This window comes from Lepidochelys olivacea (genome assembly GCF_965140295.1).
Source record: "Lepidochelys olivacea isolate rLepOli2 genome assembly, chromosome: 21".
In the NCBI taxonomy this organism is placed as follows: domain Eukaryota; kingdom Metazoa; phylum Chordata; order Testudines; family Cheloniidae; genus Lepidochelys; species Lepidochelys olivacea.
In genome coordinates this window covers 8,447,781-8,474,562 of record NC_140431.1, presented here as the reverse complement: position 1 = coordinate 8,474,562, position 26,782 = coordinate 8,447,781, and the positions used below count along the sequence as shown (strand labels likewise).

The 26,782-nt window shown below is 49.2% G+C and overlaps 1 protein-coding gene across 1 annotated transcript; it reads left to right on the top strand.

Moving 5' to 3' along the window:
• Positions 1–313: 313 nt before the first annotated feature.
• BTG2 (BTG anti-proliferation factor 2) lies at positions 314–4,534 on the top strand. Its single transcript, XM_084611024.1, has 2 exons — positions 314–566; positions 2,013–4,534. Exons 1-2 carry the CDS (start codon positions 404–406, stop codon positions 2,351–2,353), a joined length of 504 nt encoding a protein of 167 aa, XP_084467150.1. The 5' UTR covers positions 314–403; the 3' UTR covers positions 2,354–4,534.
• The last annotated feature ends 22,248 nt before the right edge of the window (positions 4,535–26,782 follow it).

Sequence of the window (26,782 nt, the reverse complement as noted above, 5' to 3'; positions counted from 1 at the left end):
TGTCTGGTCACCCTAGACGCTGCGGTGCCCAGGCATGCCATGTGCTGTTCTTTCCCCTCCTCCTGCAGACCCCCCCCCCCCCACCACCAGGACAGACCCTAAAAATAGCCCCTCCTGGACCTCCCCCAGCCCGGCTCGCAGCTAGCCTGGCTTTCCCAGCACTCACGTCACTCCTTCCACCCTGCTGAGGTCACACCTCATTAGCATAGCAAAGCAGAGACTCAGCCAATCAGAGGCCGGGCCGCTGCTGACGCCTGTCGGCGAAGGGGTATAAAGGGTCCCGCTTCGCTGTTTCCCCTCCGAGACCGGCGCAGAGCCTGAGAGCGGTCGGTGCAGCGACGCCCCCGGCCCCCCCTCCTACACCAGAGCCTTAAAGGGGCCGCGCCGCCCTCTGAGCCCAACCATGAGCCAGCGCTGGAGCGGGGTCAGCAGCAGCAGCCGGGCGGACATGGTGCCCGAGATCGCCGCCGCCGTGGGCTTCGTGTCCAGCCTGCTCCGGACCCGGGGCTGCGTCAGCGAGCATCAGCTGCAGGTCTTCAGTGGGGCCCTGCAGGAGGCGCTCACAGGTGAGGGGGGGGGGACACGCTCATTGCCCCCCAGAGAGAGAGTGGGGGGCACCCCATTGGGTGCTTGGGGCTCCCCCTCATGCGCCTTGGAGGGGGGGCACCCCATTGGGTGCTTGGGGCTCCCCCTCATGCGCCCTATTGTGTGTGGGGTGGGGGGGCTTATTCACCAGGTCCCAGCCTTTAGGGTCCCCTTCTCCCCAATGTTCATTCTGTGCCACGTAAGCTTACGGTGCTGTAGGAATTTATTAGCCATTTGCTTCTTCACACCCCTCCCTTTCAGCTGGTGTAAAGATGTAGCACAGTACAGGGATTACTGTGGCTCTCTCTCTCTCTTTTTTTTTTTTTTTTTCCTTCTTTTGAAAGAGAAATTAACGAGTGAACGGTTAAACTCCTATGTTAAAGGAGTGTCGTCACCTTGGCACAAATACAGCTCTGTAAACACAGTCCTTCTCCCCACCGTCTATGTTCCTATAACATAAGAAACTACTTTGGGTGGGAGGGAGTGGGGGGCAGCTGCATTGTTACATCAGGAGAAGGCAGGTCTGGAAGTGGCTCCTTGCTTTGCTGGGGTAAGGGGATCAGATGGAAACAGGATTTTGATCTTTCCGTGCTGCTGGAAGTTGGACCCCTTTGTTTCAGCAGCTGGTGTCTAGGATCTTGTTTAGTTACATTGCAGTAAACTGAAAGGGTCCCTTTGACTTCAGTGGGCTTTGGATCAGGCCAACTTTGTGGGCAGGGGAAATGTTTCCTAACTTTGCTCTTGGGCCATGAGACATTAGGGCTCAGCTCTGCCATTTCCAGTTGAACATTGATGTGTCTTCAACTTGTTGCTAACAACCCCCTCTAGAAGTTTGTTCCTCTCTAGTCTTTGTTGCACACTGATGATGTTGGACTAGATGATCTCTCCTGGACTAAGACACGTCAGGATAACAAATACAAACCAACATGGGAGCTGGCTTTGTGGTTTATCAAAACTAAATGCATGATGCTACTTGCGGAGGAACTAAACATTGCTCATGTACCCTGGTGTTTGAGTTTGGGAATACTGCCCCAGCCCTACCAAGCCAGAGCTCTGCATGCATATGGACTGGGCTCCAAGGCAGACAGTTGCTGTACTGCCCCACAATCACAAATGAGATGGAAAATATCTGCTGGGTCCCGTTTGTGTAGTCAGTTGTAGTTTCATTCCCTATAGTAGTAGAGCAGACTGACGGGATTGGTATAGTTAAGGTTAAAACACGCTCCTTCTGCTGATGCCTGGAGAATCCTAGCTCTGAATTTAAGAGCAAACAGCTCATGTGTAAACAAGCGAACTACTTAAGATGGGCCTCCATGTTTTTTGGGGAGACTATTTTATAAGAAGGGTGTCCTGCAAGTGCTGCTTGTTGTCCAGTTAGCGCCAGCAGGGGGTGCATGTCCACTTAGAAATTTCTTCTCTTCTTACAGAGCATTACAAACATCACTGGTTTCCTGAGAAACCCTTCAAAGGCTCTGGGTATCGCTGCATTCGAATCAATCATAAAATGGACCCCATTATCAGCAAAGCAGCTTGCCAGATCGGACTCAACCTCCAGCAGCTGTATCAGCTCCTGCCCAGTGAGCTCACGCTCTGGGTGGACCCGTACGAGGTGTCTTACCGGATCGGTGAAGATGGCTCCATCTGTGTTTTGTATGAAGCAGCAGCGGCAACACCTGTGAGCTCCTATGGGATGCTCACCTGTAAAAACCAGATGATGTTGGGTCGCACGAGCCCTTCCAAAAACTACATGATGACTGTCTCCAGCTAAGTGCTCCTAGTGCTCTTACACTGCGAAGACCTAGGCTACTGTATACCTCACTGGAGGATCTATTTTTAAATGAAGAGCTATTTATATTTTTTAAAAAAAGCAAGAAAATCCCAAATTTAAATATCAGACGCTGCTCTGTAGCGAAGCAGTGTTAGGTGCCTTTTTTCTTTTTTAAAGCTGTTGCAAGCTTATGAGGTTTTTATTATGAAGCCAATATCTACCTAATTAGTGTTGAATGACAAATTTGGGTGGGTGGGCTTGCCTGTCTGGGCCGCTTGGGGTGGAGGAGCCAAACGGGGTAGAGGGAAATGCAGCATTTCTAAAGAGTATTTTTAACTATGGAGTAAGCGCTGAGCAACTGTGAATGAAAAGGCTAGAATACCTAGTGGGTGGGGCTTTTAAAGATCGTATAAACAATTAACCCCCCCCCCCCCCAAGTTGACTGGAGTGTCATGACTCCCTGAGAAGTCTATTCTAGCCTTGATTGTTGGCGATAAAAAAAAAAAAAAAAAAAAAAATCGCCTACTCCATTACACTGATAAGGGGTTGCAATTTCATCACCCCTCCACCCCCGCATTCCCCCAGCAAGCCTGAGCAATTTGTGGCCTAAAGTTTCTGATCCTTAATCAGTTTTGACTGAGCCCAATGTTCAGGATTTGGCCCTGAAACGGTTTGGTAGTTCCCAACGCACATTTGTAATTGGCTGAAGTGCCAGACCAATGTGAATTGATCTACCTCCTGGGGAACACGTCTTTACCAGGACTTTGTCTGTTCACTGCCTTTTTACTGACCAACTGAAGCCCCTGCCAGTGACCCTTTAAGAGGTGACTTAAAAACACAAGGCACTTAAGACTCTTTATTTTTAATGAAACTTCCTCAGATTAGTTTCAAAGCACACTGGGTTTTTTGCCTTCCTGTTTTGAACTGGCAAATGATTTGCCTAACTAGAGCTGTTCCTTCCTAGCCTTTTTATGACTCAAGTTCTCAGACACTGTGCAATATATTTCCAGATCTTGGGCACTCTGGAGAAGGAAGGGGATTCCTCTTTGCCACAATTCTTTCCCCCACCCCCTCCAACCCCCTTTTAAAAAAGATAATTAAATGTTTTTGATTGCTTCCCATGTGCAAACTTGGGTTCAGGCTTTTGTAGGGTTTTTACCAGCATTTGAACTCCTGAACTGGAAAACTCAGCATATCATTTAAAGAGGCCCAATGGCCTGTGCTTATCCCCCACGCAGTTTTAATTCTCACTAAAGAGATCTGACTTGTAAAACTGAAGTTGCATCACACCAGCTGTAACTTCTCTTGTCAGCAAAGCAGAAGTTAGAATGAAGCACTCTAGAGCCTTTTGTGAGCTGACAGTGAGTTGAATTGTGCAATATTTTTCATCACAATGAAGGGAAATACGTGGATGCTTCTGTACTGTAAATTTCCCTTCCAAGAAAAGTATCGGTTCAAAGTGCTGTGTGGGATCCTTCTTTCTTATCTGGTGTCTTGATAGTTCTCACTCATACGTTTTCATCAGGTTTCCCAAACAAACCAACGTTCGCTTTTCTACACTCCCTTCCCAAATACTGGTACTTGGTTTGTTTATCAATTTGGTGTGATGAATGCAAATCTTATCTTTATATGCTCCCGCCCTCTCTCCTATTAAAAACAGTGCTTTTGAAAAAAACAAATTCCTACACTACCATTGTTCCAATCAAGCCCCTTCTTTTCTGTTTTTTTTTTTTTTTTTTTGGTTTGGTTTTTTTCTTTAAGAAAATCCTACCAAATTTCATGCTGTTAACTCTATGCCAGGAATTTAGTATTAAGTTTTGTTTGCTTTCAAACCAACCAAATTCAGACAGAATCAGTTTTTTGTAGCTTGTTACATGTAAAAGCTGTGAATGAAGTGTGTTCTCTGTTGCCTTCTCAAGCCTGTTGCAGAGCTGAAGAACTGTACCGTAGTGTCTGTTGGGTTTTCTCCTCTTTCATTGTTTTTTTAAAAACTGAGCTGGACCGTTGAGCGGGACCTGCTTTGTATTTGGTGAAAATGGTAGGCAGTTTGTAAGCTATTTTTTGAGAAGGGGAGGGAATAATACTAATTGTACAGTAGTGTTTTTATATACAAAATGTACAGATTCACTGACCAATGTACACTTTTTGTTACTTTAATAAAAATGTAGCAATTCAGAAGAACTACGTTGTGCTGAGAAACTCATCTGTGCTGGTGGATTGTTAACAAAAGGGCGTTAAATGGTCTTACCTAAACACTGAGTGCTAAAGACTGTGCGCACAGACATAAAATCCACATTTGAGAAAGATCTGCTTCAAAAGAGCTTCACACTCAATGTGCTGAGCTCTGATCTTAAAAATCAAAAAATGAAAACTCTAGGGGGAAAAAGGACCAGGGCTGACCTACAGCATGCTGAAGTCAGTGACAAGATATCAGTGAGGTTTTGAATTGGGCACCAGTTCCCATCCAGAGTGCACTGTAGTGTCAATTGGGTATCCTTCCATTGCTGAAGGAAAGGGGCCATAAAGAACATGGAGGTGGAATAGCTTCCTCAACCTCTGTTTTGATGTTTCCACTATGGTTAAAAAACATGGAATTATAGAATGAGAGATGAGGTGTTCTCTTACATCTGTTCCCCCTGCCACTGTGAAATGTCTAATGATGGCCCTCCCTTTGCTATGGAGGATCCCAAACTACATGGTGCCTACAGAGTACCTGCGCAATCCCAAGTAAACAATGTTCCATAAATCAGTATCCCTAAAGCTCGCTGTCATCCTTCCAAATGGACAAGCCAGTAGATGCTTTCTGACAGAAGTCCTTGAGAGAGAGATCATTGGCCAGAAAAACCTTTGATCCAGTGACCATTGAAGGATCTGCGGTTGTCACAAAAATGGCAGCTAGAGTTGATTCAGGGCCTACGGTACTTGTCTCCAGTATATACTATCAATTCATTGTCCTTTTGAGAGGTGGCTCTTCAGCACATCATTTTCAAGGAATGGTTCCTGCAAGGAACTGTAAAAGTGGTATTTAGGGAGGAGAGTCAAGCTGGAATGCTGAAGAGGCTGGTTGTGGTGTGGTTAAAATTGCCCCTGTTACAGGATGGAATCTGAAGCCCATTGAAATCGAATAAGACACTCCCGTTGACTTTGATCTCAAACCCCCTGAAGTCTCTAACACCAGTGGGCTTTGAATGGGATCCTGTTATTTACTTGTATTGTGGTAACACCTAGGACTACAGGTCATAAACCCACACCCCATTGTGCTAGGCGCTGTACAAACAGATCAAAAGATCATTGCTGCCCTAAAAAGTTAAGGTAATGACAAAGCACCAACACAAAATAGCACCTGCCTCAGATCAGTATAAATACTGATAAAGTGGATTCTTCCCATTTGTTTTTTACTGCCTCAGTACCTCTTTAAGAAGATAACTCTTTGCATCCATGATACAGAACTTAGGTCAGCATAGGTGCTGTGACAGACACGGCTTCCCTTGAAAGTCACCCCTCAATAAACACTTATGCCATATCTCCACAACAGGCACTGCTGGGCCATAGCTCTGCTGCTGTAACCCTGGAGCACAGGCCCAGACTACAGTGGTGTTTTTCCATTGCTGTAGCCACTCCCCCCTCCTGATCAACAGGTGCTAGGTCAAGGGAAGAGTCCTTTAGTCAACCTAGCTGTGTCTATACTGGGGGTTAGGTCAGCATAGGTAGGGCATACACACGTGTGAAGTTTTCACACACCCCCTCCCCCAAGTGCTGCAGCTAAGTTTGAAGTATAGACTAAACCTTTAATTGCCTACTGCTTATGAAACGGGTTTTAAAGAAGAATGGCTGCCCTATTCAGTTGCTGATTTCCTAAGAATATGTAGGTTCAAGGGCTCTATTTAGAGTGAGATGTCCGCCCTCTTAATGACTTAACTGCATTCATCACCATTATACAAGGTCGTATTCTGAGTTTTCAGGTGACACGGTGACTCACTCCATTTTATGTTGCAATCAAGATAAAAATACACCTTTACGCTGCAGAGTGTTAGTAAGCCGTGGCTGATACTTCCACAGCAACCTGACTTCACACGGGAACACTTGCCCTTTAAAAAGCCAGTATATTCATCGCAAATATTTGTATCTGCTTTGCAGTTCTCCTTTTGGTAGAATTGTTAAAATTGGGACCATCTAAAGGATGTTTTTATGGAGTTTAGCAATTGAAACTGAACGTGGGCAAAGATGAACTATGTATGTGTTCACCTACCCCATGGCCTTTGAGACTCAGGAAAGCATTTCAGTCCCACTATACCACCTCTTATACAGCGCTTTCCATCAGGAGATCTCAAAGCACTTGACAAAGGAGGTCAGTATAATTACCCCCATTTTACAGAAGGGGAAACCAAGGCACAGAGAAGGGAAGTGACTTTTCCAGGGTCACTAGCAAACCAGGGGCAGAGCTGGAAATTGAAACCAGGTCTCCATATCTACTAGACCAAACCTGTCTCCCTCATTAACAGAATTCTTTCATGTCCCAGGGCTAGGGCACTGCTCTGAGAGTCAGGAAACTTGGGTTCATTTCAGTGACTTAACCTCTCTCTACAACTCACCTTTGTAGAGCACCGTTAGGTCTGTGGATGAAAAGCCATGTGTAAGTGCTAGCTGAAATTGTGTGTTTAAATGTATGTCCCCCTTTGGTGTGGAGTTTCTTTTAAATTGAATCAATATTATTCTTATTTTTTCATTGACACTATTGAGAGATCCTTGCGGTTAGGGAGACAGACAGAGGAGATCTAAGAAGAGAATTTTGCCCATTCTATAGCAGAAGTTTGTCAGACTAAACTGTTGTGGGGATCTCCCTGTTTTTCTGGGTGGGTGGCTGGATGCGGTTTGTATCTATAGACCAGGCTTGAAAAAGCACCCACATGGCCCTATGCAGGCCATATAGCTCTGTTGGGTGAGCCGGAAAAGGCTGGCAGGAGCTGTGCTGAACCTGCCTCCGCCGGAACCGTGCTTTTTGCACATCTTACAATAGCACCAACAGGGCCTTGTTAACCAGCTCTCTCCTCCCCTGCCAGATTGAAGCAGCCTGTATAAAAGATCTTAAGTAAATAAGAAAGGCAATCTTTTCCCTGCAGAAATCTGGACTCAGCTTTTACCAAAGCTTATTGGGTGGGTGTCACTGTAAATCCACAATAACGCTTCCTGCGTCTGTTCTTTTTGTACAGAGGGATTTTTCCATAAACAAGGGCGTATGCCCGCCTCTGCATTGACATTGGAGAGCTAAGCCTTTTGCCTTATAAACCAGGCTGTAAACTTCTTCCTCCAATGAGGAAGGCCAGTTCATAACTCTTGCTAGCTGGGTACATGCTGCTAATTCCCTGGCATCTCTCAGCTCAGCAGAGAGGGGGATAAGGTTAAGCGCTTCAGGACAAATTCAGGGCTCAAACATAGAGGAGCTCTCTGTGTGTGATCTCCACATAAGAATCACTTCAGCGCTGAAATGCAGTCACCTCTGGTGTGGAGGACAGCAGCTAGCACGCAATGAGGAAGATAAAACTAGCATTCAAAAGCACAAGGGTAAATTCCTTTTCTCTCTCTCTCGTAATGAGCTTTTAATGTAGATTTTAAGATTTTATTGATATCTATGTACTTCTGTGGCTCCCATGGCTTATTTACACTACAGAAATACCTAGCAGCTGCATTCAGGGTCTCATTGCCCTTACACACTGTCCATGCACAATACATAGTATCTGAGTGCCTCACAAAATGTCAATTTGTTTATTCTCATAGATTCCCCTGTGAGGAAGGGAAACAGCCTCTCTGTGCCTCAATTCCCCATCTGTAAAATGGGGATAAGTGACTTGCCCAAGGTCACGCAGAGGGAGCTTGTGGTAAAGTAAGGAGCTAAACGTAGCTCTCTCAAGTCCGCAGTCCAATGCCTTAACCACAAGGCTATCTTTCCTCCACTGCTCTGCTCCTTTGGAAAGAGGAAGAACTGAATAGGACCCTCCTGGGCCATGAATACAGGGAGTGACAGGATTGCAGATCTGGCCGTCTTTGGGGAGGTAGTGCAGTAACCGGCTTTTCCCCATGGCTGTGGTATTGGCCTGGGGGGTTCCAGTTGGGCGCATAGCCTGGCTTCTGGCCCTAGGAAGCACGTTTGGGCTGGGAATGTTTCGCCGTTGTTGCTGGGGGTTTAATCCTCCCAGGCAGGCTGCTGGCGAAGGCGTCAGCTGTTTTGTTCTGTTTTTTCCCCTCCAGCAGCTGGCGGGGGGGAGGGGAAGGGGGGACACAGAAGTGAAACTAAGAGCTGCAGGGCCCTCTGCCCTAGCCGGGCTGTTTCCCGGAGAAGGCACTCAGCCTCCAGGTGCTTCCTGCACTTTGTTTTCTGATTGGGGTTAGGGGGGAAGGGAGCTCTCTATTTTGGCACTGCAGAGGCCAATCAGGCAGCAGCGTGGGTGAAGCTGTGAGCTCTTGTATCTGGGGAGACGGGGCTGCGGCCTGAAGCCGACTTGCAACACCTGCCTCCTCGAGGCATGGAGGCGGAGAGGAGAGGAAGCCTGGTGCAGGCTCAGCGCTCCTCATTTGCCCACAGGTGCTCAAGAGTGAGCGGTGTTTTACCGGGAGATTCCAGGATCACAAAAGTGCATGAATCACACTGTCTGTCTCCTCAAGAACAGATTCCACAATCTGACAGAGAGGCGTCGACTCACCCAGATCAGCAGAATCCCAGTGCGTATGCTGTGCCTTGTGCCACTAGACAGGTGGGCAAAGCCCCTGTTTGCACCAAGAGAGCTTTCTCCGACTGGAAACGGAGGTGTCGACTGGTGCATATAGCAGTTTTGTCTAATTCCAGTAGGAGTGACTGGAATCAGGGCAAATGCCAAGGGCGGTCAAGGACTGTGTCGTAGTCAGAGAGTTCATGGAGGGAAGGGATCAGCTAGCCTGACCTCCTGAACATCACAGACCACTGGGTAGTTCCTGTACCATGCATACATATAGTGCTGGCTTCCCCCAGTTTCTTTGAAGGGACCAAATACGCTCAGCGTTGAGGGCAAATTGAGCCCCCCCATGTCTAGTATTTTCTCTAGAGATGGGTCCTGAACCAAATTTCATCACAGTTGGGACAAGCTTGGACTGTGACCCAGACTTTGCATCTGGTCCTGTGTCTACAATGGACCTAACCAAATCCCTCACTCGCTTGAACATTGACAGAAGTCCAGATCCAGGTGTTGACTTGGCACTTGGGGCCATGTCTATTGTTCTTACAAATCCTTTGAGTTTTACAGTCATTATAAAGGCTCCCTTGGCCCCGGTCTCCCGCTGCACCTCTCCCTAAGTGATCCTCCGTTCAGTGCCACTTTGTAAGCTAGCAGCTGAGTGCCTACTCTAGAGTGCGTACACACAGTGAGCTTGAGTAGGTCAAAGCCAAATGGCCAATCCATATTGTAAGCTCTTTGGGGCAGGGACTGTCATTTTGTTCTGTGTTTGTATAGCACCTAGGCACAGTGGGGTCCTGGCACATGACTAGGGCTGCTAGGCGGTACTGTGACACGCAAAATAACTAATTTGTTTCCAGTTTTTAGTTTTGGCTCTAGAGAAACCTTGCTATGAGTGAAGTTGAGCTGTGGAAAATATGACTTTAAGAGGGTCAGCTATATTTATGCAGATACAAGCATATGTGTAGACATATACACCAGAGATGCACACCCACACACCCTGTTCTCTTCTACATGCTAATGCTAATGTAAATGCTTTGTGTTCTTTCTCGGTTCTTTCCTTGGGCTTGGTCTAGCTGGAAGAATTCCAAGATCAGAACCGAGCAGACTGAAGCGCTGTTTCATGCTAACAAAAAGTCCCCCCTGAACAACCGCAAAACCTTCCAGCCACTGAACAACACAGCACCTTCCTTCAGCTCATTGTCTGCTCGCTTCCTTTCACACAGCCACACGGGGTGGAGAGCACAAAACACGCGCTGTGGCCGGAGGCTCTGAGATGTGCAAATTATCTCTTGTTTATTAAAAAAATTAAAAAACGGGGAGGAAAAAATATAATAAATGTCCCCGGGTTGGAAGAAAGTAGGCGACTGTCTCCATTACGCTTCCTGAAACATGGGCACTTCCCACAGAGAACAATGGAGCAGGGAGGCGTCCTTCTCCCTTGCGTCACTCGATGCCTCGGCCTGTGTGAAGGAGGCTGAATGGCACTAAGTGGCGTTCCCCCTCCAAACAGAGGGACGCACTCAAACAGCCGATGACAGAGGTGGGCTAGGGCTGGGCTCAGAGAGCAGTGTTCCTGCTCAGGCTAGGAGGGCTCTCTGGGGCGGAAAGTGTCTCTTACTTTGTGTACATAAAGCGCCTAGCTTGAGGCCCTGATCTTGGCGCGGGCCTCTTGGTACTTTTGTAATACGGACAATAGAGGCTAGTGACACACATCTATCATATATGGGACTGTGTCTTTCCCTTCCCATCCTTTTCTCCTATTTAGATTGTAAGCTCTCTGGGGCAGTGACTGTCTCTCCCTATGTGTCTGTACAGCGCCTTGCTCAGTGGGGCCCTGATCTCAGCTGGGGTCTCTTGTTGCTACCGTAATACACATAATAAACAATAATCCTTCTATTCTCCACCAGAAAATAGGCACATGTAGGTTTGGGGGAGATCCTGTAAAGTGAGTATTTGAGATCCATGGAAAAGAAACACTTGGATAGGCCCAGAGTGTTATCCCTAGAACGTTCGGAGGGTGACGGGCTTGCGCCGGCAGAGTGGCAGAGCGCACGAACACTGCGAGCACGTGGTCAAGGGAGTCCCAAAAGACTGACAGATGGGCTCCCTTGGGAGTGACTCTCAGTTGCTTTTTTGTCTCCCTCCGAGTGGCCTGACAGCACTCCCCCTTCCCCCTCCCCAGGCGCTCCTTCGGGGCCTGTCTGCGGCATTCTCATTTACGACCTGTTATGGGATAAAAGGGGCTCGTTCCCTGCGGCACGCAACCGGTGTTTGGGGGCGACCGTTGCCATCTGTCTAGTGGGGGACGTTGCGAGGGGTGGGGGGAACTGAGAAGGGTGGCAGCGGCGGGCAGGGGGAGGTTGTGTTTTGTGTCTCCTTTCAGGCAATGCTAAGCTTGCACCTTTTGTCTCTCGCGGGGCTGGGGGAGCTTGGGAGAAAAGTGGCCTCTCTTTGTTTGTTCATTACACAGGTCAGGGCAGAACTTGCATCTCTAGCCGGGGGGATTTGCATGCTGATTCCCTATTCGGAGGAATCTGTCAAAGCTGAACAAGCTAATGGCAACCCCTTGCCCGCCCCCCGTCCCGTATCCTACCCCAAATAGCCCTTTTTGGGAGAGGGAGTAGTCCGGGCATGTCCCACGCTGAGCCAGCCTGATAGTAGGGAAAGCAGGTCTCTGATCCTATCTCAGTGTCTTTCCTGCAGTGATTGTGGCTGTGGGGGCTGCCAATGATGGATGACCTCAGCACCTCCCCTCCCATGAGGAGTGTTGTGTTTATGGAGTTATTCCTCTCCCCCCCTCCCGCCCTGCCCTCTTTCATGGTTGGGACGGAGTGGGATAGGATGGGGGGAAGGGGAGAAATGTAGCCCAAACAGCTGCATTGCACATCACATTGCTGGACTAGGCCAGCCCTGATCATGCTGGTGGCTTTCTCTCCTGGCGGGGAATGTCAAGGGGACAGGACATACAGGAGACCTGCACAGATCAGCCCAAGGCTTTAATTCTCCTGGGCTGTGCAGGGTCACAGGCACAGCTAATCATTCAGAGAGCTCAGAGGTGAGCTGGCCAGTGGTGATAGCGCAGGGGAAGTGGCCGAAGCATAAGTAGCCTGCATTCACCCCACAGGGTGTTTTATATCTGCCACTCTTACAGGGGTGCTCCTCTATCTGGCGGGTGCCAAGTAGAATGTGAATCTCATGGGAATTGTTTTTTTTTTTGTTTCTTGCCTGGTTTTTGCACTCCGAGGTGTAGCTGTCAGGCTCTACTGAGCCACCACTCTGGGCCCTGATCTGCTGTTCCAGTGAGTTGATTAGTGGAGTGTTTCAGGCTAGGAACTGGACAGACAAATTGCCAGGGACTGGGATGAATGAACCAGGTGCTGGGTATTCACAGCCACACATGTCAGGAGCTTTGACTCAAGATGGGGACGTTGAGTGCTATGTGCATCATGGTGGCAAGGACTTTCTGTTGGTGCCTTTGTCCTCCTGTCCTACTGATCCTGAGACAGTTACCACTCTGGGTCTAAACCCAGCTTGTATGCAGCCTCTGGAGATGGCTGTGACTAAGAATACATTGGCCTTGCTACCTTGTGCATTCCTCACAGCTTAGCAGGGGCCTCTTTGGGAAGATAAGGTTCCCAATTTGCCCTGTACGCAGTGTCACTGGTGGCGTCCCGTCCCTCCCATGTCCTCTGGAAAGGCAAAGGAGTGGTTCAGGTTTCCCCCAACAGGCAGATATGAATGTCATGGTCTATGCTGATTGCTTCGGAGAGCAGGCTCACGTGTGGCAGACGGACTGACACCAACCCTGGGAGTGAACTGGGGCCTCAGCCAGAGAACGTCTAGAATTCACATACGCAGGCCGAGCAACGCCAGAGAATTCAGCATTCAGGCGGCTGCCTGACATCTCTCTGCACATCATGTCTGGGTGCTATCCCCTCCTCCATGCTCATGCTACTCAGGGGTTCCCAACAGACAGGCCCCTTTCACCTGCATACAATGGGGTGGACCTTAAGAGTGACATTGGAGTTCAAGCACCACTGAATCCTTAACATCTCTGGTGCGTGCAAATGCGGTGGTGGATTTTGTGATACTCACCCCTGTGGGCAGGGGGTGGGACCACGATCCAGCCGTTCATTCTTCACAGACAAGCCACCAGGTGGAAACAACTCTCGGGTCACTGCTAAGGTCTGAATGGATGGACTGGAGGCAGTAGGCTTTGCAGACCATTCCTGATGCCCAGAACACCCAGCCCAGCTGTTTAAAAATGTCCTGGAGGTGAGAGTCCAACAAACTCGTGCTAATGCCAGTCCTCTTTGTGCTTATGATGGCGCCCAGCACTGTAATAACTCAGCTCTGCAGGGACTGAGGCTCCCTTTGGCTTTCCTATTGTATGAATACAAACACTCCTTTAGGGACGTCTAGAAAATGTGTCCCTGGGAATATTTAATATGCAACAACGTCAACAAATGCGTATTATGTGCCAGGGCATCTCCAGCTGGCAGATAAAGGCCAAGGCACAGCTGAGATGTTTTTATTTTAGTGCTGGGAACATTTCTCCTCCGACAATGCTCTTTTTCCCCAGAAGTTTATTTCTATTCTATCAAATGATTAAATAAAAAAGTGAAAGCACGAACCTAAAGCAGAGCAGCTGGTCTTACTGATTCATTCATGGCATTGTTAATTAATAGGCTTTGGTCGAGCCAGAAAATAGACTACCTTGCTTATTGAAAGGGCCAATTTCCTCCTGTTCCAACAGGGAAAATCTTCAAGGGGTTTAGCTTGAATTTGACCCCGTGTGATTGTGAACAAAGTTTTGTTGAAGTTTTATCGGAGATGAAGCACTGACCTAGTGATTAGAGTAGGTGACCGACGTTGAAAATGCTTAGGTTCTATTCTTAACTCTCCCACACACATGCTAGTTACTCACGTGCTCCAGGCCTCACTTTATCCATCTGTAAAACAGGGTTAACTTTTCCCCTGTCTACTCATTTAAGGTTTAATTTATTAATGTTTGAAAAGTGCATTGAAATACTCCGGGTGACGGTGCTGCTGATATAGAAAGTATTTACTATTAACAGCAGAAATGGTGAAATAAAGGTCGATCTGTCTAGATACTTGTATGGCCTCCGTCAAAGTAGTACCTGAGTGCCACCCACCCGTCCAAATGATTAATACTGATTTCAGTCCATCAGGTGTTAGTTCACAGATTGTTTGTTTTTCCTTTATATATTGATTGACAAACACTCTTTTCTGTGGAATTCCTAGACCATCCAATCTCCTGTCCCCGCATCCCTGCCTGTGACACACACCTCTCTCTCGCACGCACGCACACAAACCCATACACACGTTCACATGCCAACATGAGGAAACGTGAACATGCACCTGCATGCTTACTCCCAGCTGTGCAGTGGGTCTAGTCACCCAGCTCTCATTTACTTCTTTTTTTTATTGGGTCCTGAACTGCAGCTATTCAAAGACAGACGGAAAGAAGAGAATTTGGGAATACAGAAGGCAGAGGAGGAGATTAGCGCTCAGAAATAAATCTTCCCCACTGAGCTGGTCTTCTGACCAGTTGAATCATAGAATCATAGAATATCAGGGTTGGAAGGGACCCCAGAAGGTCATCTAGTCCAACCCCCTGCTCGAAGCAGGACCAATTCCCAGTTAAATCATCCCAGCCAGGGCTTTGTCAAGCCTGACCTTAAAAACCTCTAAGGAAGGAGATTCTACCACCTCCCTAGGTAACGCATTCCAGTGTTTCACCACCCCCCTAGTGAAAAAGTTTTTCCTAATATCCAATCTAAACCTCCCCCACTGCAACTTGAGACCATTACTCCTCGTTCTGTCATCTGCTACCATTGAGAACAGTCTAGAGCCATCCTCTTTGGAACCCCCTTTCAGGTAGTTGAAAGCAGCTATCAAATCCCCCCCTCATTCTTCTCTTCTGCAGGCTAAACAATCCCAGCTCCCTCAGCCTCTCCTCATAAGTCATGTGTTCCAGACCCCTAATCATTTTTGTTGCCCTTCGCTGGACTCTCTCCAATTTATTGAGAGAACATCCTCCTTGTATCAGCCTTTCCACAAGCTCGCTTCTCCTCTAGGTTGGGTAGAAGCCAACAAAAACGTTCAGGGTAATTTTAAATAGGAGAAGGAACGGAATAAGCTGTCCAGCCCACAGACTCACGTACGCTTGTTGTCACCCAGAGAGAACAAGCTTTAAACAACTCAGCTGATGTCTCAAACTGGGAAATCTTAGGGCGTGCTGGAACATGTTAGTACAGTATGGTTTATAGGGCAGCAGGTCTGGACATGCAGAGTTAGAATGTTATGGGGCATGCTAGATCATGTTAGGACATTCTAGGGCATGACGGATCAGGTCAGGACATGACTCATTAGATTAGAGGCAGCCAGAATAGGCAGGATCAGGTTAGGAGATGCCAGTTTAGAGCACATTAGTGTATTATAGGGCATGTTCTGCCCACTTACAGCCAGGTTGAGTCATTCTGGAGTGTACCGTCTACAGTAATCATGCTTCATGCAACACAGTGAGCCTGACAGAGGCTGGTGTATGATGCCCATCATGTCAGGTGATTTTTTGGCAGGGGGAGAAATAAATGACATTTCTGGAGGAAAGGTGGTGGCGGGCACTGTTTCTAAGAAGGGATCTGTTGCCAGCAAAAATAAAGCCCCACGCCCTTGTGCATGGGTGTATTCAGAATATCCCTTTATTTGTGCAGTACAGACAGCCAAAGCAAACAGATACTTTCTACCTTCAGGCCTTTGATTGTGGGAATGGGACCTGCGAGGCGGAAGCGCTGGGCTTGCATTTCGATTTGGTGTGAAACAGTGTCGCTATTTTTACAGCTCGGCATGCCTACATTTTCTATTGACCTCTGGGTTCTGCAGCTGGGGGCTCATTCAGAAAAACCCACTGGAATCTTAGCTTATTAGAAACACTGTTTGCCCCCCTTTCTTTACTGGTATGCTGCACTTCTAGAGCTCTTTCACCCAAGGATGTCAAAGCACTCTGCAATCATTGATTAATCAACCCTCCCAAACCCGCCGCAGTATTATCCCCATTTTAAAGAAGGAGAAACTGAGGTATGAAGAGTTGAAGTGATTTATCCAAGGTCACACAGCAGGACACTTGATTCACACTCCCACACTCTGACTACTGTGTCGTACTCCCTCGTTATATAATCACTAGCATGAAGTGCTACGGTCTTTGCTACCTGGTGGCTTGGACGTTTGGCACACAAAGGCCAATGACCAGTGACACTCATTTTCAGTGATATCAGAAACTATTATTGGTAGAGAGCCTAGACACACCGTTGTCTACAAACATATAAGTCAGATCTGAAGCCGATTGGAGTCAGTGGGAGTCTTTCAATGGGCTTTGGATCAGAACAAGAGTGCAAGACAGTCCCTGCCCTATAGAACTTACAATCTAAACAGACAAGGGTGACCAAAGGTGGAAGGGAGAACAGAGGAGGGAAGTGACTTCCCCAAGATCAGTGGTAGAGCTGGAAATAGACCCTAGGTCTCCTGTGTTCTTCTCTGCGGTCCTATCCACTGGGCCATGCTACCTTTCTAAAAGAGGAACCTCATCTTTGCCGTTCATCACACATGACTTATAAATAGCGAGGGAAAGCCAAATAAATGCCCTTCCCAGATCTAAGCTGTCTGTTCCCTGGTGCTCAGATACTACGACATCCCCTGTGTGTCTATCCTTGAACCTGTAAACTCTCTGGGGCAGAGGCTGTCTTTGTTTTGTGTATTGTATTCTGCTGAGCGCACTGTCGGTATAATCTATAATAACTGGTGTTGGCTCACAGGACTGTCCTCCAGCACGTACTGTTCTAGCACTTGAGACTACTAAGGGGAGAAGCAGGAAAACAGAGCAGTTGGGATACGTAAGAAAGAGAAAAAGGAGAAAACAACAGATATGCACAAGAGAGGAAGGCCAGCGTATGGCGGAACACAGCAAACCGCGCTGGGAAATGGTCTTATAACCCAGTTCAAACTCCTAGGTGGACAGGACCCAGACAGGGCCCCTGTTACAATTCTGTCACTTTCACTGTGTAACTGATCCCTTACCCGCAAGCCCTGCAATTGGCTGCTTACAAAGTCCTTGCTACCCTGTTCTGACTCAGCAGCTTCACAGGCCAGGACAATTCCCCCCCCCCCCCCCCCATCTGGCAGAGAGGATCATTTGAGATCTGATTCCCCTCCGGTGAGTTGGAGCTCCCTGGATAAAGAGAGGAAAAGACAAGCTGGGAGCCAAGGAGACATGACATAAATGCAGGGGGTAGAGGGAAACAAGAGGCATGGCTGGGGGAGAAGCAGTTAGGAAGGAAGATCTTGTTCCCACCCCATCACTTTCTTTTTTTAAGAGATGCGCCTGAGCTGAACCCCCCCGAATGTTGCAGGGCTCCAAATCCTGGATCTGGAGTGCAGGGCCTGGTCCCCTCTCTGTTTACTCAAAGCCCAGTGCGAGCTGACTTAATGCCTCCTTCCCGCATTTCAAATGAAACCATGCAACTAGGAGCCCTGCAGCCAGCCCAGAGCATCCCTGACACAGGCTGGCACAGAGGAGCCAGGATCAAAGCTCCAGTGAATGAGCTGCCAGATGCCCTGGGTGAGCTGTAGGCTGTTATTTCAATAGGAATTTACCTTCTCCGCAATAAAGGGTCTATTTGCACAGCTTACTGAAGCGACGGCCACTCGGGAGGAGAGAGGACATCTGCAGAATCCATCACACCACGGAGAGTCTAAGTGCTGGAACAGAGGGACCGTCAGACAGCAACAACCAATGGGGCAGTTAGCCTGTTGATCCAATGTCTAGGGACCTCCCAAGCTATCTATCTCTGTGTCCCTGTGACCGTCAGCGTCTATTCGCTTTCCAGGCCTTTGCTTGGTGGTATAATGTGCTTTACCGTAGCACCACGAGTACCCAAGGTCAGGGCCTGTTGTGCTAAGCCTTGTCCATACGTGAGAAAATCCCTGAAGAGCTGATCATCAAAACAGACAAAGGACGCGAAGGGGAACAGGCACAGAAAAGTGAAATGACTTACCTAAGGTCGCACCGCAGGTCAGGTTGTACTCTCTGGAGCACACTGCCTCCTACCTTCCTGGTCGCTGTTTGTTCCCCTGTGTCTCTCTGTCCTGCATTATCCCACCGAGCTCCAGCATGCACCTTTCCTCCCCTGCCTTAAGCTGCACCAGTGCCACCATATTGGGGTCAGCAGCTCAGGGGCCATCATGTCACATCAGCATCCTGAGAGCAGCCTCCCAGGTCCTTCCTGGCTAGTGCTTTCGCCGTATGTTTGTCCCCCACTCCTCCTCTCGGCACCCAGGGTCTGGGCACTCAGACTAGCGATTTTAGGGCCGGTATCCATTCTTCGTCCTTTATGCCCACCCCTATCGTGTTAAAAGCACCATGGTAGTGGCTCTAGAAGCTACCACACCAGAGCCTGGGGCAAGATGCCACTTCTTGCACCCTGATCATTTCAAAGGCTTGCTAGGCAGGGGAGGTTGTACTAGTGGTTAGAGTCAGGCCTCCTGGGTTCTCTGCCACTGACTTGCTGTATGACCTTCGGCAGCTCATTGACTCTCTCTCTGCCTGAGTTTGCCCATCTGTAAAATGGGGGATAATATTTCCCTACTTCACAAGGGGATTTTGAAGCTTAATTCATTGTTTGTTAAGTGCTTTGAGATCCTCGGGTGAAAGGTGCTAGGAGAAAAACCCTAGAGTTTCCTTTATCTCTACAATACCCTTTGCCTGCCTTGAAAATGAGCCCTTGGAAATGGGGGTTACCAGGAGCCTTTCTCTGGTGCTCGCTGGGGGAGCAGGACTCCTGTGTTTTATTTACATTTCTGTTTGCAGCAGAGACAAAAGGAAAAGGAGAAGGTCCTTCTGTGGGTCTTGTTCTCCTCCTGAACTCTGCAAGCATGGCATGGCAGATGTTAGCTGGAGCACCATCTCCAGGGGCAACACACACACACACACACACTTTCAGGCAGCGGGACTCTTTCCCCCTCCCCCCCGGCCCCATTCCTGAATACAGTTCTCCCTCAGCAAGGCAGCAGCAGGGCTAGTATCATGGAGAGGACAAAACCCCAGGCTGGAGCAGGGACACACAGTGAGCGACACTGCCAGGTTAGAAAGAGGAAACAATGAAAAGCAAACCCTCCCCACCCGATTCCTGACTTTCCCAACGCAAGCACGGACAGGGGAAAGCCAGAACAGCACAGCGAGCTCTGCGGCCCACCATGCCTTCCGAGGTGGCGGCAGCCCCCGTTTGGGAAACGCTTTGGTCGCATGGCACGGCTCAGTAGCGAGGGTCTTGATGTGTCTTTGAAGCAGAAACAAAGCCTGCCTTGATATTTACGGCACGCGCGCTGTTTCCGTAGAATGGTGCGGGGCGTACTGTACTGTGAGACAGATGGCAGGTTCAACAAAAGGGGAGACAAGAAAGAGAGCTGAACAGATTGGGAATTTCCTTCCCCCTTCCTTCGGCCTCCCTTCTCTCCAGAAATACTGATTGAAGACTTATCTGTGTACAGGAAGGAGTAGGGAGGTACAGGTGCAGTCTCCAAATACACTGGTGAGGCTGGGTTGTCTAATGGTTAGAACACTGGGAGTCAGGGCTCCTGGGTTCTATTCCTGTCTTAGGGCGGGGGTATAACAGCTAGAGCAGGGGACTGGGAATCAGTTCGTTTCCTGACTTGGCTGTGTGACCTAGGATAAATAATCTACTTTCTCCATGACTCAGCTTTCCCTTCTGTAAAATGGGGATAATATTTCCCCTACCTCCCAAAAGTGTCGCGAAAATGAGAGAAAGTTGGTGAAGAACTTTGAAGGCCTTAAACGAAAAGCGCGTCACCAGAGCAAAGTATTTATTATTTATTTCCTTGTTATTAAGGGAAGTCATCTGCGCTGTTTGTTACCTCTTCCAGAACTACAGGAACTGCTGGCAATTAATAATTTGCTCATCTCTAGCACCTTCCCGCTAAAGATCTCAGAGCCTTTTGCAAAGAGTAAGGAACTAAGCCTCACAATACCCTTGTGAGGTGAGGATTATTTTCCCAGTTTTACAGATGGCAGGCCTGTGTGTTTGCAAATTTTGATCTTAGCTACACAAGTATCAGTCCAAACAAACTCCCCTCAGTAGAGTCACCAACATAACAAAGAGCAGAATTTTGCCTGTGGCTGATAGAAGTGACAAATATGTATGATAACTTCAACCAGGGAGAAACCCAACCTAGAAGGGAAAAACACAAAGCAATAGACAGTGTGTGTGTATATGTGTACACTTCCCTTTGTTATGACTCAGACTCTGATTATGCAAACATTTACACACATGCTTAATGTTATGTGAGTAGTCTCACAATAACTTTGTGGAATCAAGGCCTTAGATAAATAGACAGAGCCTCTCTCTCTCTCTCGCTCTCTCGCTCTCTCTGATTTTTTCTATCGGAGCAGGAGTGTTAATCATCTTAAATGGATTACTCATTGCATTGTGATTTTCCTTGTGTCTTTTGCACTTTTCTTGGGGGGAAATATAGATATAAACAAAAGATGGCATGTGCTGAAACAATAAACCCAAATAACCTTGAGCACCCAGGAGGTGTCTAAAGTTGTAACTGGGGGGTGTTTAAGACCAGAATAAAACAGCTGACTGCCAGGGTCAAGATTTTGAGATGTAAGCACTGATTTTTAGGGAGTCCGGCTTTTAAGATATTTCCCAGATTTTCACAGGAGCTCAGCACACTAGATGCAGGTTGGGTGCTGAGTTCTTGGGAAAAATCTGTCTATCTGTGTCACAGAGGGAGTTGCTGGGTGCTGAGAACTTTGCAAAACTTGGGCCTTATTTAGGTGCCTACACAGGGGTTGCGCTCTTCTGAAAATCTGGCTACTGCGGTGGGTGCTTCTGAAAATCTGGTTCTGAGGGGCTGAGTTGCAAGGGAGTGGAGAAACTGCAGCACTGCTCGGGGTTAATGGGATCAGCACCTTTGAAAAACCTGGCTCAAAGTGAGCGCCCTAAAAGGGAGGTGTCCAAAACCCGAGGTCACTTGGGAAACTGTGTCTTGCTGAGGCCTCTAACAATCCCCCTGCTGTGTGCCCCAAGACGGACCCCCCACTCCCCATAGCACGCTGCGCCACCATGGCAGAGAAAAGCACTGCAGGATTTTTATTTCTGGTGATCGAGGAAACCAAGCAAAGACAAAGGTCGCCTCCCCCAGCCCTCTTCCTGCAGTGGGTGGGAACAGCCTGCCCTGGATAGATGGAGCTTTGCCTGCTCCCATCCCCACAGGGCAGCCTGTCGTACCAGCCTCTGCCTCCTTCTCCCAGCAACAGAGTGAAAAATCTCCCCCCCACCGCCAAGGGCTTACTCCACCCCCCCATGACAACAGACCTCTGATTGGGCAGCCTGGTGGCCCAATGGGGGCCTTCCCCTTTGGGAGATAAAAGGGGGGGGCGTGACTTGGGGTGCTGTTAAAGGGTCGGTGCCCACTGCAGAGGGAGGGTGGTTGGGGAGAGGCCCCTTAGAAATCAACAATCCTTGTAGCAGCCGTGGCCTTTGGTGGTGGGGGGGGGGGGGGGGGGGACAGAAGAAGGGGGAGTTGGCAGCTGCTTGTGTTTGCCAGGGCTGCCCGCCGGGCGAAGTCTGTTTGCAGGGTGTTTTCCCAGCGCTGACCTGCTTTGCAAGCCCTGATCCTGTTTTATTAAGGGAGCGGGATAGTCAAGCCCCCCTTGCCAGTCTTGCTGACGTGGGGTGGATTAGGCAGGACAGTAGCCCCAGCCAAGCTGGGATCTCCCCCCTGCATGGAGGCTTTTGTCCAGACAACATGCATGGAGCTGGAAATGCACAGTGATGTTTCTGAGGCTGCCTTGGGGACGGGCCATCCAGGGGCGTGGGGGTTGCCCCTCTCCCAGTCCTTGAGCCCTTTGTGAAGCTGAATATTCAGGGCCAGATTCCCAGCTGGTGTAACTTGGCATCACTCCATTGGAGCCGACGGGCCAGATCGCTGGCTGGGGTAAATCTGCCAAGTTCCAGTGGATTTTCAATTGGTATAAAGCTGCAGAGCTCTGTTAGTATCAGTGGGTCAGATCCCCAGCTGGTGCAAATCAGCATCACTCCATTGGTGTTAACGGGCCAGGTTCTCAGCTGGGTGTGAATCTGCAAGGCTTTGTGGCATGCAGTGGTGCTATACCAATTTACGCAACCTGAGGATCTGGTCCTAAAAGCAGAATATGCAGAGTCCCCACCTGCCTGTGACTCAACCCCACTGTCTACGAGAACCACCCCAGTGCATCTTAATTTTTGTTTTCTTCCCCCTCTTTTTCGCCCCAGGCCAAATTCGATGGCTTTGGGGGTGTGGGATGGGTCAGCAGACAGGGGCCTCCAATGCAGATGTCCCAGGGTGCCAGGCTGTTGTTTTTGGAAGGGCAGCTTCGTGCTCCAAGGCAAAAATCTGACCTGGGAACAAAGAGCTGTGTGTACAGGGCACTTGGGCAGCTTTTGAGCACAGGAAGGGGAGGGGGGTGCTGAGCAGCTGAAAGGGAAGGAATTTGCAGCCCTCCTTGCAAGAGAAAAACTGTCCCACAAATGCTCGTGCCCCGCACGGCAGTGGGGCTCCCCGCACTGCTTCAGGGGGTGTGTTTCCCATTCCTAGCCCCGCTACTCCCATTGATCTGGATGAATGGATGTTATTATGGAGGAAGGAGGATGGGTAGTGAGCCATGGTATGTTTCTGGTTGATTGCAGGCTGCCTCTGGCAGGGCTTTGAGACTGAAGGCAGATGGGTGTCGGGTCACTTGCCGAATGCCAGAACCAGATATGCACAGCCTGGCGTGTGCTGTAATGCCCTGGCTAGGACTCTGGGACAACTGAAGAGAACGCCAGAGCCCTCCTCACCAAACACTTCATCCCTGGGCTTATGCTGAGCCTGATCCTCTCCACAAAGAATCCATCTCCGGGCTGACCCTGAGCATGTGGCAGGACTTTGGGAGTTTAGTCAATCCCAGGGCGTGCAGACACATTCACTGCAGCTGGTGTATACCTACGTCAAAGCCATGGACACAGCCACTGTTACCTGTCTGCTTCCCAACGATCGTGAGGAAAGACAGATGTGTGCATTTAGTGGGCATTATAAGACATGGTTGGGGGTCAGCAGGGAGACCCATTGGGCTAACACCAGCTGAGGAGGGACCATGCACCTGATGAGAGTCACTGATACTTCCCACTTGTCTGGAAATCCAGCAGTCACTGTATGTGAACTGTATGTTCACTGGCAAAGAGTCCTGTGGCCCCTTATAGACTAACAGACGTATTGGAGCGTAAGCTTTCGTGGGTAAAAACCTCACTTCTTCACACTGTATGTGAACAACTGTGCATGGAGGGCTGCATCTGCTGGAGAGGGACTGTCTGGGACTGATCCCATTTAACCACACCTAGTGTGCTCCCTGAAACTCCCATGCTAGTGACAATCCGAGCCTTTTGGATTCCCGGACTGTTCCTGCTGTGGGGTTCCCTTGTTGCTTTGGCTCCGTTAGCTCCATAATCCAGCATGACCCCCTAACAGAAAGGGGTTCACGGCACATCATATTTACTCATGCATCGTGTACCAGGAACTCCTCTCCAAACCCAAGAAAGGCAGAGGGACCTTTCAGTACTTACCCCAGCAACTGAGGTGTGTGGGTGGTCTGGGCCGGCTGCACTTTTCTCCTCCCACACACTGGCCTTCTCTTTGCTAGAGATTTAACATAAGGTCTGGCTTGACTGCAGTGAGTCCTCCATTGAGGAAGCCCCCAGTATAGTGGGTCTTGGAGCTAACACCCCACTGAGATGCATGAGGCAGTTCGCACCTCTCAGAGCTATTGTTGCAGGCTGTCTGCATACTCAGGCATTGGGTTCATATTTTCGGGATGTTCTTTGCAACGACGAAGGCTAGAAACGTTTTGTTTCGCTTTTAATGAAAATTGTGATTCTGACACTGATCCAAGCACTGGGGCCCTAGGCACTGGCCTATAGTGCCTATGACTTAATCTTAGCCTGACAACAGCAGATGCCTGGAGATTGGGATGGGAATTCAACCAGAGTAGATGATCAAGCCGATAAGAAGGGAAGCAACAGAGTAGTGTAGTTGGTGGGGAGGAAACTCATATGGTAACGGGGTGTGCAAAGAAGCGTGAAGGCTAGCCAAAATCAGTTGACATGAGGAAGACACGGATCACTGGACATGGCGCTCATAAAGTTCCGAATATGAGCGGCCAACCCCAGCCTCGAATTTCACGTGTGCCGCCTGATGAACACGTTTCCTTCCAACTCCTAGACAGAGAGAGAGAGGAGTATATTGAGCTCCAGTGTGGTCAGGCACTGGCCTGTTTAAAGGTCTCTCTCCTTATCTGGGTCAGGCTGCAAGCTGTTCCCTTCTTCCTGCACCATGGATCTGGTACTGTCAGCCCCTCGTGGCGCAAGCTACAGGAGAGAGACTGCCATTATCTCCCATCTGCTGTTTGTGGAACCTCGGCTCTGCGCACCTGTGTCAAGGCAATTGGTACTCAGCATTTCCTTACAGCTTTCGCTGCCCCAGTTTCTCTGCCAGGCAGCCTCCTGCCTGGCTGACCCGACTATTCCAGCTGCAACAGCTGTGCTCCTATGTAGGCCCACGCTGGGTACCCACAGGCTCAGGAGTTCTCCACACCTGGATCGCTCCCAGCGCTGGCTGAAATCCTTTGACTTCACTGGACGTGACCCAGATTCTGTGCAGAAGGGATTATCTTGGCTTTTGTGATGGCCGATGTACTCATATTGTGTTTGCTCAATGGTCCCATTGGTGGGTGAGACTCACTTCTCATTCCCTTACCCCATCATTTTCCACCTCCAGGGGCTTCCATTCTTCCCAAGGGGTTGCTGGAATACCATGCGGGCTAGCTCAAAGTGCTAGCAGTTCCCAAGAGCAGAGTGGGGAGTACCCAAGTGTCTGTGGGCCTCATCTCTAGATGGTCCTGGGAAGCCATGTGAAGAGGCAGTGTGGGCCATGGGGTTGCCCCCACCTGAAGGCAATGGATTTTGGGTGCAGGTAGGAAGGATGGAGAGATGCCAGGCATGGAAAAGCATCCCATTTGGAGGCAGCTGATCCAGATAGTGGTGTGCCAGCATCCAGCCAGTGGCTGTACATTAGGGAGACCAACCTAGAAATCTCTGGGAATCTATTGACTCTTTATCTCAGGCTCATCCTACCCCCCCTAGGAAGAGCCTGTTTCTTAGGTGAGCCTGGTCTGAAGCACCATTTGCCTCACCCCATCCGCTTCTCCTCTGAAAAGAGAGGAGCTGTCTATATCACTAGACCCCTGGATTGCTCATGGGCTTGTAGCTCATAGCTGGCCTCTGATCTGCTCTAACCTTGCAGGGTCCAAGGTCCTTTTTCATTTTAACAGGCACTGACAGTGGCCGTGCCTTGGATCCCCCTATCTGCCTCCTGCCTTCCCATGGGATGGGGCCGATGAAGGCTGTCAGGGAGCCCGGATTCATGAATATTCTGGAGAATCCCTGGAGACACGTGCCTTGTCCCCAAACTAGATTCTACTAGATTCATCTTTCTTCCTTTCTCCTCCTCCTGAGTGCTTGATGGCCCTCCCGTTCTAGCCCACTCCAACCCTCCCGAGCATGGAGCAATCAGCTGGGGGTTTGTGCCCAGCCGTCACTGTTCTGCCATCAACTTCTTGTTGAGTTGGAGGAACTTCAGACTGCAGACTCAGCTCCCACAGGTCTGGCCTTAACCTACCCCATCCAGCAGGGTGCGGATGGTGTTCTTCATCAGGGCTTCGGAGAGGTGCCAGATGGGTGGGTATTTGGGGCTGAAAAACTTGGGCAGAACATTCCCATCTCAGCTCAGGCTTTAAAAACAGAGCAAGTTGAATGCAACTGACATGCAGCACTGACACCTAGCGTCAGAAATACAGTGGTGCCGGAAAAGATTTGACTCATCACAGTAAATATGCATTTAAAATCAAGGTGGGCCTTACCCTGTGAATCACACTGCCTCTCTGATGCTTTGCTTGAAAGCAACACTCCTCAGCCAATGGCTATAGTGAGGGGTGCAGGCAAGACTTAAATTCCCATACAGTATTTCCCGGCACCCGCCCCCACCCATGCCCTGTCCCACTCGGGGCTCCATGCTTCAGCTGCTGGGTGGGGTCTGAGGGCTTCAGCCCCATGGGGCATGCCAGGGCTCAGGGCTTCTGCCTCATGGGTTTGAAACTATTTGCCAGAGCTCTGCTCCATACCATTCTGGCTGAATTTAAGCCCTGGGTGCATGGATGTTTTAGCGGTATCCAGAGAGGGTGATGCCACCCCCCTAAACTCTTTAGAGCAAGGACTCTGTTTATTATATGGGCATGCAGCACCGAGAGCAATTGTGCATTGGGGCCTCTAAGAGCTATTGTAGTAAAATTACTGGCTAATGGGGCTTCTGGCAGAAAGCCTTTACCAGGGCGCTGTCCATGGCTCACTTTCCAGACAGGTCAGTGGTGCTACATGATTTGCATTAATTGACTATCTGACCTTTTAGCCCAGTGGCAGATCTGGTACCTTGAGTGATGGTGTCAGCAGGCTTCTCGTAATTTTGGGGTAGCTGCTGGTTTGTTTGTTTAAAGTAACAACCCCCTCCGCCCAGAAGCCCCCTTCCAGAACCTTTTGGAATGGACAAGAAT